The sequence below is a fragment of the Saimiri boliviensis genome, chromosome 1 (genome assembly GCF_048565385.1).
Source record: "Saimiri boliviensis isolate mSaiBol1 chromosome 1, mSaiBol1.pri, whole genome shotgun sequence".
NCBI classification, from domain to species: Eukaryota; Metazoa; Chordata; class Mammalia; order Primates; family Cebidae; genus Saimiri; species Saimiri boliviensis.
This window is the reverse complement of record NC_133449.1, coordinates 38,619,631-38,636,158: the sequence shown is the minus strand read 5'-3', so window position 1 is coordinate 38,636,158 and position 16,528 is coordinate 38,619,631. Positions and strand designations below refer to the sequence as shown.

Here is a 16,528-nt window from a genome sequence, read left to right as displayed (position 1 = left end):
GAGATCGTGCCACTGCACTCCAGCCTGGGCTACAGAGTGAGACTCTGTCTCAAAAAAAAAAAAAAAAAAGAAAAGAAAAAAAAAGTAAACTTCTTTATAAATCACTTTGAATATTCTTTATAATAGAGTAGGTATTCCTAAATTATTGCATGAAAACTCTATTGATAAAATGTTAATAGATCTCAAACTCCTAGGCTCAAGTGATCCTCCCACATCAGCCTCCCAAAGTGCTGTGATTATAGGCATAGGCCACTGCAGGCAACCAAAATGTGATTTCTTAAATTTCCTTTTGGTAACCAGGAACAGGTTTAGAAGATTTTAGTTACTGAATTATTGTCATTCATATATCTGTTAATTGCTTGTCTGAATCATAGTCACCTTACTGTATTGATAATTAGTAGTCATTGATGACTTAGTTCTTGTTAAGTACAGACTTTGTCTGACATAGATATTTGCCAGTAATAGAAAATATGTTTGAGTTTCATAAATACATATATTGCAGCTTTATTCAAAATCTTAATGTAGATAAGGACAAAGTTCTTCATTACACTAATGTTAATTCTGTAGGAGAATCACAAAGAAAACAATTTATACTTACATTGTATGCTACCATTTACAAAGTATATTGGTTTTTAATAACCCCTAAAAGTAGGCAGGGTAGGCCTTTTATAAGACTTACTTGACAAATGGGAAAAGTGAGGCTCAGAGATCAAATGACTTGCCCCAAGGTCAGACAGAAGTAGAAGTAGAGTCAAAATCTGATCCTAGGTTTTGTATGTGAGATTCCCTCTACCATATTGCATCCTTCTTGGTATATTTATCTTCCTTATCATCTCAATATTATATAACAATAATATAGGGATCAGAAACCTAAAACCAAATTCCACACTTTAAAAAAAGAAAACCTCATCTACATGCTTAGTGCTGTGCTAACTCCTATGATAATTCAATAGATCCAATTGTGCTCCTCATTTCTCTTCAGGGGTATGCACCTTGAGAAACTACGTATTATTGCCTGTCACAATATGTAACCCATCTTAACACTACTAATCTTGGTCTTTTAATGTAGAAAACTTGGTTGTGTATTAATACAGGTAGTAACACACAAGAAAAACACTTCTAAAAAGAATATTTGATGACACATTTAACATTTTATTGTGGTGACAGTTGAATAAACGTTATTTTTGTCCTTAAATGAGCTTATTATTATCTTATCCAAAAGTGTACTATTGGTTCAGATTTGTCTTTTTGGCTTTACAGCAGTTAGAAGAAAAAAGTGAAGATCAAGAAGACAAGGAATGTTTAAAACAAGCAATAACAGCTTTGCTTAATGTTCAGAGTGGTATGGAAAAAATATGTTCTAAAAGTCTTGCAAAACGAAGACTGAGGTGAATATTTTTACTTTTTAAAATACCCTTTTCACCCTGAATATTATGGTGTAAATTCAGGGATCCCAGTTCCCTCCTCAAGTAAACAATGAAGAAAATAGTTTTAGTGACAAGCCTGGTCTTTCAGAGGAAGTGACATCAAAGCCAAGAGAATTGTTATTGTTTGAAAAACCTTTCATATTTGTGCATTTTCCTTGCATACTCCCAGACAAGACCTCCTGAGAGTCAACTGGTAAGCTAAAGGAGAGACACAGTAAAATGTATTGGGTAGATTTATGCTGGCATCATTGTTCTGTCAAAGTAAAATTAGTAGTGTCCTTTAGTTTAGGGATTATATAACTTGAGGCATTAATTCAGATAACATTGCTTCTACTTTCCTAATCATAATAAGTGCTACATGTTTTTTGCTTTGGGTCTTATCCATTTAAGCACTTCTGAATAATTTAATCTTTCAAATCCCTTTTTTTTTTTTTTTTTTTTTTTTTACTGTATTGGGCTTTTTAATATTTGTCATTCTAAATATTTAGTAGCCAAGATAGAAATGATCATTTTGTAGTTAAAATTCGTAGGGTAGAATTTTGTCAATAATCATTGCACTTTTTAGAACACTGAAAAATTTTTCTAGGTTGCTTTAAGTTTCAAAATTGTGTAATTGTGTAACACTAATATATTGGGGAATTAGTGAATACCTTCTCAGTGAGACTTTTAAAAATCTGCTTTTACACTTTCCCTTATTTACGTGAACTCTGGGTTTTCTGTCATCTGTGTACTAATAATGCCTTTTTCTTTATTCCAGTGAATCTGCATGTCGGTTTTATAGTCAGCAAATGAAGGGGAAACAACTAGCAATCAAGAAAATGAACGAGATTCAGAAGAATATTGATGGTTGGGAGGGAAAAGACATTGGACAGTGTTGCAATGAATTTATAATGGAAGGAACTCTTACACGTGTAGGAGCCAAACATGAGAGACACATATTTCTCTTTGATGGCTTAATGATTTGCTGTAAATCAAATCATGGGCAGCCAAGACTTCCTGGTGCTAGCAATGCAGAATATCGTCTTAAAGAAAAGTTTTTTATGCGAAAGGTACAAATTAATGATAAAGATGACACCAATGAATACAAGCATGCTTTTGAAATAATTTTAAAAGATGAAAATAGTGTTATATTTTCTGCCAAGTCAGCTGAAGAGAAAAACAACTGGATGGCAGCATTGATATCTTTACAGTACCGGAGTACATTGGAAAGGATGCTTGATGTAACAATGCTACAGGAAGAGAAAGAGGAGCAGATGAGGCTGCCTAGTGCTGATGTTTATAGATTTGCAGAGCCTGACTCTGAAGAGAATATTATATTTGAAGAGAACATGCAGCCCAAGGCTGGAATTCCAATTATCAAAGCAGGAACTGTTATTAAACTTATAGAGAGGCTTACATACCATATGTATGCAGGTAAGAAATACGAAGTTGGCTGTCACTTTTATTTTCCTGCTTCAAACTGATTTTCTTTCCTGCATGGGTTATTGTGCCTAAAATAGAAAAGAAACTAACAACCAAAGACCTCTTTTCTTTGACTAAAAATACCAACACTATATTTCTTTGGAATGTTTTACTTTTTCTACTACACTTACATACTTTTTTTTAACCTTACCATCAGTTATAGATGAGAAAATGTGGTCACTTGGCTAAATTTATCCAATTAGAAAGCGACAGAAACAAGACAAGTTCGTAATAAATCATTATTAACTGGATCTAAAAAGTTTACTCCTTTATCTTTTTTTCTTCTCTTTCTGTTACTGAGATTATAAAGTAAAAATGTTAATATAACAAAATTGTTAATATACAAATATATACAGCATTGCTTTCTCTTCATTTCCACTCCTAAATCTGATTATTTAATATTAAATGTGGCAATCCTGGAAGCCAAGGATTCCAGTTTTATTATTTTTCACCTAGAAATGTGTATAGTCAATGTATTTATTTTATTGACCCAAAAAATTTGAAAAATAAACCATAGGAAATAGGTTGCCTAGATTTTACATGAAAAACACATTAGGTTACTGTCATTTTTTTTCCACATAAAGCTGTTTTTTGAGAGGTACAATTTTCAGTAGTATCACCTGCTAATTTAGTTGTACTTCACCAACCTTCTCTATATTCTTTATGATCTAGACTACAGCTATAAAAATGTTGTTAAATTACCCAAAATTTGTGGTCCCAAATAAGGGATTTTTAAGGTTATAAAAGTTAAATTAACCTTCTTGCCACATTTTCCTGGTTTTTAAGTCCCCTTAGAGGACTCAGAATTTTTATAACATAACCATTCTAAACTTATCATTTCATCCTAAATATTTTTGTTTGGGGTTCTTAGACTCATTTGGAGTAAAATTAATCTTTAGATTTTTATCTGTGTTTGTAAGAAAGAAGTTTTAATTTTTTTTTTTTTTTCCCTGTAGAGGATTTTAAGTGGCAACTGCCGAAGATTTACTACCGGTGTTTACCGTCACAAGTCAGTGATTTTTGGGCAGGAAAACATTTTAAAATTATAAAATTTGTAATTGTTTCTTTTAAGACTTGATAGTGATAAAAGTTTTCTTTAAGTTGCTATATTTCACAAAGTTTATGATTATTAATAAGCAGCTGAGGAATGACAGCTATTTTCTGAGGAACTATGTTTTTTTATTTTTTAAATGACATTTTAAAGCAAACTTGAATCTGTAGTCTTGAAAGTCCTTAATGTGTACAGTGTTGGCTAAAGTCTTATTATGGATGTGGTACTTTTGTAATGATGCTTTGTTATTTCTGATCTTTTCTGTATCAATTTTTAGCTTTGATATAGAGTAATATTTTGAGTGCTTTACTTCTAATAAATATAAAACACTTAAATTTCAAAATTTATAGAACCTTGTCAAAGTTAAGTGTATTGAAAATTTAAATCAATGGTATTATTTTACTTAAAAAAATAAGGTTAAAAAAAATCCTTCCAATAATTTCTTGAGAAATAAAAGGCCAGTGTTGGTTTTAGAAGTTCTTTTTTTAGACATTTTTCTTTTCTGTCTTCTTTTGGAGCTTAACTGAATATGCCATAAATATATTGCTGGTGAAACTGGAGTCTACAAGCAGCTTTTGTGAGTTGTGGTTCACAGTACACAAAAATTAGTGTTAACTGTTAGCTTATTTGGTCTATTCTGTAAGGTCTGTTACTGAACTTAATTACTGGCAACATAGAATGGGTTTTTAATAGACCATCTATGAACTTGTAAAACTGAAATGGATTTTTAAGGCCTCACTACAATGGCAACAGATCAAGTTACCATTTGTTTTTAAGAACTATCGGTCTGCTCTTCTCTTACCTTTCATCAGCCTACCCAAAGAAAAAAGGGATTTATGATTTGGTTAGTAGGTATATTTATTGGAGAACATACAGTACAGGTTGTGGCTTACACTGAAACAAAGCTAACATTTAACTTACACATTTTCATTATATTATATAAAATTGTAATAAAAGACATTGGATATAATACATGAGAAAATTTAATAATGAATACTATAAGACATCACTTACAGACATCTTTTAGATTATTATAGTTTGGTTAGACATTGTCATAAAAACAGAAGAGAAACTGGTTTAACCTTACTTTATTCAGACTTCACTGTGGTGTTCGGCCAACTTTATCTCTCAGGTGTTTTAACAGTAATGTACAAAATGGAGCCATAGATCTCTAGTGCTCAAAGAGATGTACAAGCCTTCACTCTGTAGACAAATCCCAAGTCCCCTGAAGATATGATTTGCCAGAAGTCATATTACCAGTTAATTCCAGGACATGGACTTGAAATTAAGTTTCTTGATTCAGTAGAGTACTTTTCGCCTAGTTACACTGATTCATATAAGGTGACTGTTCTCATGAATAGATTATGTTACAACTTTTAATTATGTTAATAAAAGGATCTGGTACAGATGTGAACTCTAAAAAATAATAACTTCCTTGGTTTGAATTGCCAATAATATAAATGGCTTGTTCATTTTTGGGCAAATATGTGTACTACGAAGATACTGTCAGCAATTTTTTTTTTCTTATTGAAATAGGATAGAGGTGAGCCCTCACTATAGATACACTTCTGTTGGACTGCATAGATTTTTTTATGTAGAGATACTGATTATCATTTTATTTTTTTTACAATTAGAAAATGGTTAACTTGCTTAAAAGATTGCAACAGGGTCTTCTGTGGAATCTAAAGCTTGACTTGGTGTTTCTGGATGTATCATAATTTCTAACTATATCAGAACTTTGGGATTTGTCCCAAAAGCTAGGGGAAAAATTATCCAATTGGATGGATCATTCTAAATCTGGAAATAATATGAAGAGACTATTTCCTTATCCTAAGTAAGAAAGCAAAAAGCAATATGCACAAAGAAAAAGTTGAGAGTAGGAATTTCACTTCTGTTACAGAGCTGTAGGCAACAAAGTACAAGTTAGTTAATGAGACCTAAAACAACATGAGTAGAGAAATGGTAGGTGGTGCAGTGTCCAGTTTAATAGTGTATTTCAGAAAAATGAGATGGCCCTAAAGTAAGGATAATAATTCAGAATTGACATTTTTTGGGAAATAAAAGCTTTGTATATTCAACTGTGGGAAAAGGTGTTTCCCTTGCATGGGAATTTCTCTTTTACAGAAGATGATACTGAAAAAAACTTAAGCCAAAAGATATTTTTCTTTAAAGTATATACTGCTATTTTATACCTTCATATGGGAAAGCCTCAAAAACCTGAATTAGATTTATTTTGAGTTTGTGTCCTATATAAGCACAGTCTGGGTGTTTTAACTTTTTAAAATCTTGGAACAATTTTTGATCTGTAGGGCAGTGCTGTTCTATTTTTAAACTCTCTGATTTTTTTTAAAAAGTGTTTGTGCGTCAGCATAGCGTCTGTTTCCTTTTTTAAGGAATTCAAGACTGATTGTTTATAAATCCTTGTTGAGGAGCTTATTGTTTCTTGTAGCTTTTTAAATGGCTGCTTTAAAGGGAGAATTATCACATGAACAGACATCCTGATTAACAGTGTTTTACTATGGTAGTTGGGTGTAGAGTGGTCTTTACATAAATAACTTTTTTATGTAATAAATATTTCACAAATCTCATTGACCTTGTCAAATAAAATGTCAAGCGTCAATCAAAACAGGCACATAAGGAAAAAGGATTGGATTATCACTTCCAATCTATATTCTGAACACTAATGTAGGTATATTTTGAGTTCCTAAAATTTTGAAGAATTGGGTAGTAAAATATCAAAGAATGGTGGTTTTACAGTGAGGAAGACAGAGACAGTTAAAAGGCCAGTACACAAAAATAACTATAACTTCTGTTTGAAATAACCTGGGCCTAAACCAGCTTGGTGATGGTACAGTGGCAGGTATTTCTATAGAGTTAGCTGTTTTGAGTAGGGGAAGCAAAGCAGCTAATGAACATGGTGGAAACCTTAGTGCAGGGATTTGAGAGTCAAGTAGCCAAGTAAAGTTATCTCTAATGATGGGGGGGAAAAACTGTAGAAAAAGTTTTTGTTGACCATATTAAAATCCATTAGGAGGTCATGTTTGAAAAAGAACTTTGTGGAATTATCTCCACAAGCAAGTGATAAACAGAAAGGAGAATATAAAAATAGGCTTTTTTTTTTTTCTTTCTCCAATTATATGTTCTTGCTTATGTTTTAAAGCCAAACCCAGCCTGGCTTTTGTATTTTTATGTGTTTACCTTTCATCTCTCTCTGCAACTTGGTTTTAGAATATGGGTAGATAACTGCTGCTCTATACCTAACAATGGCAGTATAAAATTTCACTTTTACCACTGCCTAATCAATAGAATTAGGTACTCTGTTTCCTTACAAAATTATATAACCTGTCCTTATTGATGGGCATTTGTTTATGTTATCTTAGTTCTTTACATTATCAGTAAGATAAAGGTCTCCAGTGGTTAGAGACGTGGTGTATGTTACAGTCATTGAAATGGAGAAACCAATGCAATAGAAATTAAAGTAACTTCTGGAATTTGTATGCTTTTCTGTATAAAATTTCAAATATAAGTATTTTGTCTTCTCTGTGTTTTTGATTCATTAGCAATTTTTCATTGCTTTAGACTAAAAATAGAATATAAATTAATACAAGCCTGGGACTATATGCAGCCTTTAAGATATTATTTCAAAGTACTTAAATTTTTGCCAGATTTTCTTGGTTTATTTCTAGTTTCTGCTACTTTTGTCTTTTGGCAAGACTACTATTAATTCTAGTCAGGCTAAAAACAACTCTAGAACCTAATACAACAGTCATGATTATGGGAATGTTAATTTCGCTGCCAGCTGCAGAAACCCTATACAGCATACGGGAAGGTACAGTTGTTAATTCCTAAAATCTGGAAGAAGACTGATGAAGAGTTACAGAATCACAATTAGACTGCTAGTTTTTCAGTCTTTCTGGTGCATTTAACCAAGATTAGCAGTACAGGTACATTCTGAATTAATCATTCATGTAAGTTTCTATAGTGATAATAACTTGTAATTTAATTCTTTATATTTTGATCTCATAGCTGTGGAAACTTTAAGGAACCCTGGATTTAAGGGTTTCTTTAATCCAGGGAGGTTATATGATATGATAGAAAAGAGCACTAAATCAGGAATCACATGATCTAGGTTCTGGATCCATCTCTGCCACTCTACTGTACGACCTTAGATAAGTCTAGTTACATCTCTTCCTTGTTTCTGCTTGTTCATGTGAACACTTTCTGCAGAAATCATATGAAATAAGTTATGTGAAAGTTTCTTTGAGAATGTTACATAACAGCCCAAGAATTGATGTGATCCCATTTGACTATGCCACTGAAACACATCATGGCTTTCCCAGCATTATAATCAATTACTAAAGTAATGGAATGGCCAGAAGTTTTGGCTTAAGAAGATGAAAAGTTTGTTTAGAAATAGCTTGCCTTGGCCGGGCACGGTGGCTCAAGCCTGTAATCCCAGCACTTTGGGAGGCCGAGGCGGGTGGATCACGAGGTCAAGAGATCGAGACCATCCTGGTCAACAAGGTGAAACCCCGTCTCTACTAAAAATAACAAAAAACTAGCTGGGTGTGGTGGCGCGTGCCTGTAATCCCAGCTACTTAGGAGGCTGAGGCAGGAGAATTGCCTGAGCCCAGGAGGCGGAGGTTGCGGTGAGCCGAGATCAAGCCATTGCACTTCAGCCTGGGTAACAAGAGCGAAACTCCCGTCTCAAAAAAAAAAAAAAAAAAGAAAAAAGAAATCTGGGTAACAAGAGCGAAACTCCCGTCTCAAAAAAAAAAAAGAAAAAAGAAAAAAGAAATAGCTTGCCTTTGGCCGGGCGCGGTGGCTCAAGCCTGTAATCCCAGCACTTTGGGAGGCCGAGGCGGGTGGATCACGAGGTCAAGAGATCGAGACCATCCTGGTCAACATGGTGAAACCCCGTCTGTACTAAAAATACAAAAAAAATTAGCTGGGCATGGTGGCACGTGCCTGTAATCCCAGCTACTCAGGAGGCTGAGGCAAGAGAATTGCTTGAACTCAGGAAGCGGAGGTTGCGGTGAGCCAAGATCACGCCATTGCACTCCAGCCTGGGTAACAAGAGCGAAACTCCGTCTCAAAAAAAAAAAAAAAAAAGAAATAGCTTGCCTTTGGCCGGGCGCGGTGGCTCAAGCCTGTAATCCCAGCACTTTGGGAGGCTGAGGCGGGCGGATCACGAGGTCAGATCGAGACCATCCTGGTCAACATGGTGAAACCCCGTCTCTACTAAAAATACAAAAAAAATTAGCTGGGCATGGTGGCACGTGCCTGTAATCCCAGCTACTCAGGAGGCTGAGGCAAGAGAATTGCTTGAACTCAGGAGGCGGAGGTTGCGGTGAGCCGAGATCGCGCTATTGCACTCCAGCCTGGGTAACAAGAGCGAAACTCCGTCTCCAAAAAAAAAAAAAAAAAGCTTGCCTTTAAACATAGCCAGTTTTCTTAAAACATACTTTAATTCACTTAGAACTTGATTTTATTCTGTTTTTCAACTTAAAATTCCCCTTGATATCCCTCAGTTTTTTAGCCTGATTTTTTGGCATTTGAGAAAACAAATGGATGTGGGTGTTGATTTTAGATTTTTAGACTGAAATAAACTTTTCCTTTAAAAAGGGAGAGGGCACCCTAAATTTGGAACACAGGTCAGGGATGCTTGGAGTACTCTACTGTGGATGTGGTCTCTCTCCAACAGTGACCACTCAGCATTTCTCTAGTGGCCACTGCTTTTGCTTTTTGAGTAGCCTCACCTTACAAATAGATTTGCAGAACAGGAAGAAGATTCTTGAAAGGGAAGATTGTGATGAAACCGATAAAAATCTCTGTATTAAAATCTTGTACAGCCTTCTGTTTTAATATCTTTTCTTCTGGATGAGACATTAGTCTTTAACTTTTGAGGAACTCTGTAACTGAAGACAAACAATAAGATACCAACAGAGAGGAAATTATTAAAGGATTATATGTATTTAAATTACTTTTATCAGTAACCCACTCTAGCCTCAGAAGGTATAATTAAGCTTAAGGAGAAGGGGGCATTTAAAACCAGTGTATTTTTATCCTGTAAATCTTTCTTTAACTTAAAATAGTGTTATTTTAAATTAAAGGTTGTCTGATATTTAAATCAGTTATTATCTTGATGACTATATATATATATATATATATATATATATACACACACACATATCAATAGATTGGAAGTATATTTCTGTTTTATGATAAATCCATGAATTTGCTTTTTGGGGAAACAGTTATTGTAAACATTTTATTTTAAGGCTAAACCTAGGATGGCTCTTAGTGAGAATCAGCCTAAACAGAAATTTTCCAAACAAATACAGTCTGCTTTTGCTAAATCCTATGCTAATAAAAGACATTGTGCTTCTATAAAACTTGACCCACATTATGTAGCCTAACAGAAATAAAGGCATCTGCTACCTTCTATGAATTTACTATTGGAGTTTGCCAGTCCCTAATATAAATAGGAAAAGAATGCTCCCAATAAAAGATTCAAGTTACTGAACTTTCCCCTCCATTTAAAAAAAAAAGACTTACAATTAAATGTAGGCCTTGACAAAATTTGAGTTATAGAAGTGAGTGATTTTTTCCCCCCATTATGGGAGATGTTTTTCCCCCTTTATGCAAAAGACAACAGCCCAAATCTCTTGTGCTGGTGACAGCAGCCTTTCTCCACAACATAGGAGAATACCGTCATCATGGAGATAAGGAGTAGGCCAGGCCTGGGGGAATGATCACATTTAGCCTCCTGTTTTACTTCATGGAGATGTGAATGAAAAGTAGGTCCTTTCATGGAAGGGTTTGGAGACTCCTGTATTTATGATTGACCTCTCATTGTGACTACTTGAAATAAAGGCAATTAAAGGTTAGAATAGGACCAAACCAAAATATTCTAGCACATTTAATAGTTCAATAGCTTATAAGTTTTTGTAAGCATCTTTAAGCAGTTGTGAGATTTTTGGCAAATAATTTAAATACTATATTTAACTTAAGCTACTACTTTATAAGTTCCAATTTCCAGTTGTATGTTCTTTTAACATGATTTAAAGAAAGCTAGATAAGTAATCCCAAATAAACTAAGCTTGATGTAAAGAAAAGTAATGGGTTATTGCTGTGGCCTTTCTCTTTACAAGGGAGATAAACCAACTGGTGATGCTTTGAGATCCTGGTAGCTGGTGGGAGGGGAGCTTGGCTCTGTGCTTTACCTTTGCTTTTCTTTCTTGCTCATTTGTATGAACGATGAGTTTAAGATCATCTTGTCAGTGTGCAGAGGACAAGAAATAAATTGATGTAAAGTTTTAATATCAGTGTTTTCACGACTAATTTAGAAGGCACTAAGCTAGCAGTGCATTACCAAGTCTAAATCCTTATACTTGTCAAAACATTTTGGAACCTTTGAACTTGACTATTTGATCTATCTCGAAAATGTAAATAATAGTTTTAATCATTTTGAATCAAAGACTTTAATAAGATATTTTTCCTTTTTCTTCATAGATCCCAATTTTGTTCGGACATTTCTTACAACATACAGATCCTTTTGCAAACCTCAAGAACTACTGAGTCTTATAATAGAAAGGTCTGTCCAGTTAAAAAATATTTAAATTTATTATTTTTTTAAAAAAGATAGAGCTAAGATCTTATGTTTTTCAGAAATATGTTAGGTGAGCTTTAAAATAGACTTCATGAGCAGTTTTTCAATAAACAAAATCTCTTAGATTAATATTTATAATAATATGTTAGCTTTTATTTAAAGAAAAAAATAAGCATTCTTTTTATATGTGAAAACTCAGCATTTGAAATTTCAAATTTACAGAATTAAAGATCTATATACAATTTATAATTTAGAGTCTAGAAATTCAAATTTTGATGAATCATGTTCTAAATAGAAGTTTTCAAACATGTTAAGTAAAATGGAGCTTCTCAGTGAACAAATACTGTAATAAAAGGAAAATATTTCCTGCACCTAAACAAAGAACAGTCAGTTTTTCTGGAATTACCCTTCAAAGTGATTTTGTCACCTGATTTAGAGTAATTCCATTAACCAAAAATGAGTATCAGTCCCATAACTTTATAGTCACATTTATTTTTAGAATTTGCATGTATTCTTTATTTTGTTTATAGTTAGTTTTATCTATATTGGCAAGTACTAATTTCTTTTAAAATTTTTAAAATAATTTTATTAGCCTTTAATATTATAGAATTCTCACTTGTTTACACTGATATGCATATCTTTAGTAATTTTTTACAGTATTCTCTTTTTGCTGACTGGTAAAAAGGTTTGTGGTTTTCTATTTGTATAACTCTATAATTAGTATTTTCATTAATTTATTCTGTTTTATGTTAGGTTTGAAATTCCAGAGCCTGAGCCAACAGAAGCTGATCGCATAGCTATAGAGAATGGAGATCAACCCTTGAGTGCAGAATTAAAAAGATTTAGAAAAGAATATATACAGCCTGTGCAACTTCGGTAAGCATTAAATAAATGTAGTAAATAAGTCTTTATCAAACTTCCGTTTCAATGTTGAAGTATATAAGGACCTTTCCCAAACAAGTTGGGGGGGGGGGGTGACAATAAAATTAGTAAATTAAATTTACTAATTAGAGCAGTTTTCAGAAATTATAAGTCTCAACATTAGAATTTTAGAAGTGTTAAGCACACTGATAAGATTAATTTGGTAATTGATGGAACTGAAAAAGACAGTATTTAAAAAAAATATATAATTTGGTAAGAGTTAGAGTCTGTTTTCATTTGTATTGTACTATGCATTGTATTTATATTTGAGTTCCAATGTAATTCAATTCTGTGTTAATGCCATAGAGTATTAAATGTATGTCGGCACTGGGTAGAGCACCACTTCTATGATTTTGAAAGAGATGCAGATCTTTTGCAACGAATGGAAGAATTTATTGGAACAGTAAGAGGTATGTTTTTTTTTTAGGTGCCTAGTTTTATATGTAATAAAAGAACCAATATGGTGACTATCAATTGATGTCATTGTGGCTCAGTAGTAAGAAATGTTTATAATAGTACCAGCATAACCATTTGAAAAAGTTAAAATTTTTCATCAAACAACCTTTAGACCTGCAAATTCCTCAATAGTCACCCTGTTGATCCAATGTGTTTTCATTTAGTGATTCAACTTACTGATTGTTTTAGAGTTGGTTAAGCCAATTTTTCATACATATCCGAAAGTGTGAGGGCATTTGGGAACTACATTGTGCCATTATAATACTACTGATGGAGGTCAAGCGGGCCGCAGGGCAATAGAGAGAATCTGAGAGGAAGCAGAGTATATTAAATTGAGAGTCTGTGTCTAACGCTGCCACTAATCAGATACGTGACTTTGGGCAAAATCACTTAGATTCTTTAGACTTCAGTTTTCTTGTCAATAACATGAGGAGCTAGGTTTAATAATCTCCATGGTTTTCCTTCTAGTTTTAAAGATTATATGACTGCTTGGCTCTAAGGATGTCTTAGACTGCGGTAAGCATTAAAGTCTTAGACAAACTTATTTTTACTTCCATTGTATGCTCTAAATTAGAATCAGAAAATAAAGCATTAAATAATAGTACTTTCATGTACAGTACAAAACAGAGCCACATCAAAACTCACATTAAAAATGAAGAAATCAGTCCTCTGGCACTGATATTTATTGGTTTATAAAATGCAGTGTTAATTAGATTAATAGTATTGTACTATTAGATTAATAGTGAATGTGTATAATCTATCCTTATAAATCTTGTGATTTTCTTGGAGGATTATAAAGTAATACATTAAACTGAAGATCAGAACAATAGGGGTAGACAAGCTCTACAAATTAATTACTTTCAAATTTTGTTTGGAAAGGGTCTGGAAGAATACATACCAGACTATTAACAGTGGTTACCCATGTGGAGAAGAAAGAGATTGGGATGGGGGACTGGGAAATGGAAAAGGGAAACTTGGATTTTTTCATTTTGATCATTTGAACTTTTTATAGCAAAGATACATTCAGGAATCATCTTTGTGATTTTAAACTATTTTTAAAATATAAAATAATAATATTTCAATGTTATTTAAAATATAATGTATTGCAGGTAAAGCAATGAAAAAATGGGTTGAATCCATCACTAAAATAATCCAAAGGAAAAAAATTGCAAGAGACAATGGACCAGGTCATAATATTACATTTCAGAGTTCACCTCCCACAGTTGAGTGGCATATAAGCAGACCTGGGCACATAGAGACTTTTGACCTGCTCACCTTACACCCAATAGAAATTGCTCGACAACTCACTTTACTTGAATCAGATCTATACCGGTATGTAATTTAACATTCAAGATGAAAAATCTTTCAAAAAAGTTAATTTTTAAAATGAAATACTGATTTCTGCCTTACAGGGTTGTCATAAGACTTAAATGTTACATAAAGTGTCTAGTAATAAGGCCTGGTAGGCAGTTCCTGTTCTTTCACTCCCTTAGTCCATCTAGCTGAATTTACACCTTCTCTCTTTCTGTGGTCACCCCTAGGTGGTAAGGGTAGGTTTAAATCCTGGCTTTAGCAATTGCTGGCCCTGGGCAACTTTAACGTCCTTGTGTAACTTTATCCTTCTGCCCCTTCTTTTCCTCAGTAGTAAAATGGGGCTACTGATGGTACCCTACTCCTGGGGCTGTTTTGAGGTTTGAAAGCCAGTGTATGTACGTTACTTAGCAGAGAATAAGGGGTCAATAAATTGTTAGCTACTGTTGTTGTGAACTTCGATCATAGCCATTATAGTCTTTTTTTAGTTTATAATACTACATTGATATAATTATCTTGAAAATATCTTTCCGATTTTAAATGGGGACTATTTAGAATCTCAAACTATTCATTTTTAAATAACTAAATGAGAAAATGAGCTAAATTGATTGATCTTCCACTAAAAATCATGTTTCTGAAAATTACAGCATTAGAATCTATTTTATTTCCTAGGACCCTTTTGCGACAGGTTTTTTTCCTCTCCTCCTTTATACCAAAAAAAAAAAAAAAAAAAAAAAAATTCTTTGAACTGATTATTATAACAGCTGTCATTACTTAAATGTCTACTTCGTAATCTTAATTTATTAATAATGTTTATAAGTGCTGGGAAAGATATTATGGAGCAATCTCAACCTTGCCAAAGCAAAATGCTACTATAAAGCAACACTAAAAGTATATAGGTATTTCCATAAAAATTAGTTTTTAAAAATAGTTTTTAAAGGCTGGGCACAGTGGCTCACGTCTGTAATCCCAGCACTTTGGGATGCTGAGGCAGGTGGATCACCTGAGGTCAGGAGTTCGAGACCAGCCTGGGCAACATGGTGAAACGCCATCTCTAATAAAAATACAAAAAATTAGCTGGGCATGGTGGTAGGCACCTGTAATCCGAGCTACTCAGGAGGCTCAGGCAGGAGAATCACTTGAACCAGGGCGGCAGAGATTGCAGTGAGCCGAGATCACGCCATTGCACTCCAGCCTGGACAAGAGCGAAACTCTGTCTCAAAAAAAATCCATAAGGAAATATGAGGCCTAATTATAATTTTTTTGTTATACCTTGTTTTCACAAACCTTTCTTTTGGTATAAGAGGAAAGTTCATATGGGATTTAAATTTGTATTTATCTCATTTACTTAATAAACAAGGTCTATGTTAGAGGAAAAGTGTCATGTAGCATTATGTATTGATTTTAGAGCTGTACAGCCATCAGAATTAGTTGGAAGTGTGTGGACAAAAGAAGACAAAGAAATTAACTCTCCTAATCTTCTGAAGATGATTCGACATACCACCAACCTCACTCTATGGTTTGAGAAGTAAGTATTGCTGGCATTCTTATATTTTATATAGCTGTCAACGATGTTATAAATTTCAATGCAATTTTTTGTTTGTTTTTTGAGACAGACTGTCACTCTGTTGCCCAGACTCGAGTGCAGTGGCGCAACATTGGCTCACTGAAACCTCTTCTTCCCAGGTTCAAGCGATCCTCCCACCTCATCCTCCAAAGTACCCAGGATTACAAATGTGTGATATCATACTTGCCTACTTTTTTTTTTTTTTTTGAGACAGAGTCTGGCTCTGTCACCCAGGCTGGAGTGCGGTGGCGTGATCTCAGCTCACCGCAACCTCTGCCTCCCTGGTTCAAGAGATTCTTAGGCCTCAGCCTCCTGAGTAGCTGGAACTACAGACATATACTACCACGCCCAGCTAATTTTTGTATTTTTAGTAGAGACAGGGTTTCACCATGTTGGCCAAGCTGGTCTTGAACTCCTGACTTCAAGTGATCCACTTGCCTTGGCCTCCCAAAGTGCTGGGATAACAGACATGAGAGCCACCATGCCCAGCCCTAATTTTTGTATTTTTAGTAGAGACAGGGTTTCACTATGTTGGCCAGGCTGGTCTTGACCTTCTGACCTCAAGTGATCCGCCTGTCTTGTCCTCCCAAAGTGCTGGGATTACAGGCATGAGCCACAACTCCCAGCCAATGCAATTTTATTTCTATATGTCTTGTGTTTTCCTTCTGCTACTCCTGTCTTTTGCATGGAGTGTTTTTCATTGAATGAAAATGACAGTATTT

General features: G+C 34.1%; 2 protein-coding genes across 5 annotated transcripts in view; one reads left to right on the top strand and one right to left on the bottom strand.

Annotated features, from left to right (window-relative positions):
• Positions 1-16,528, top strand: part of SOS1 (SOS Ras/Rac guanine nucleotide exchange factor 1) — a 134,094-nt gene that overhangs the window by 89,394 nt on the left and 28,172 nt on the right. For all 4 annotated transcript variants that reach the window (XM_074396201.1, XM_039475304.2, XM_039475303.2 and 1 more), the window contains exons 9-15: positions 1,261-1,388; positions 2,185-2,840; positions 11,455-11,536; positions 12,305-12,427; positions 12,779-12,882; positions 14,038-14,260; positions 15,648-15,767. In XM_074396201.1, coding sequence (XP_074252302.1) covers positions 1,261-1,388; positions 2,185-2,840; positions 11,455-11,536; positions 12,305-12,427; positions 12,779-12,882; positions 14,038-14,260; positions 15,648-15,767 — 1,436 coding nt within the window. The remainder of the gene's footprint in view (positions 1-1,260; positions 1,389-2,184; positions 2,841-11,454; positions 11,537-12,304; positions 12,428-12,778; positions 12,883-14,037; positions 14,261-15,647; positions 15,768-16,528) is intronic.
• ARHGEF33 (Rho guanine nucleotide exchange factor 33) overlaps positions 9,783-16,528 on the bottom strand; it is a 141,903-nt gene continuing 135,157 nt past the window's right edge. The window contains exon 20 of the mRNA XM_074396251.1: positions 9,783-9,857. The gene's annotated coding sequence lies outside the window, so the exon portion shown is untranslated. The remainder of the gene's footprint in view (positions 9,858-16,528) is intronic.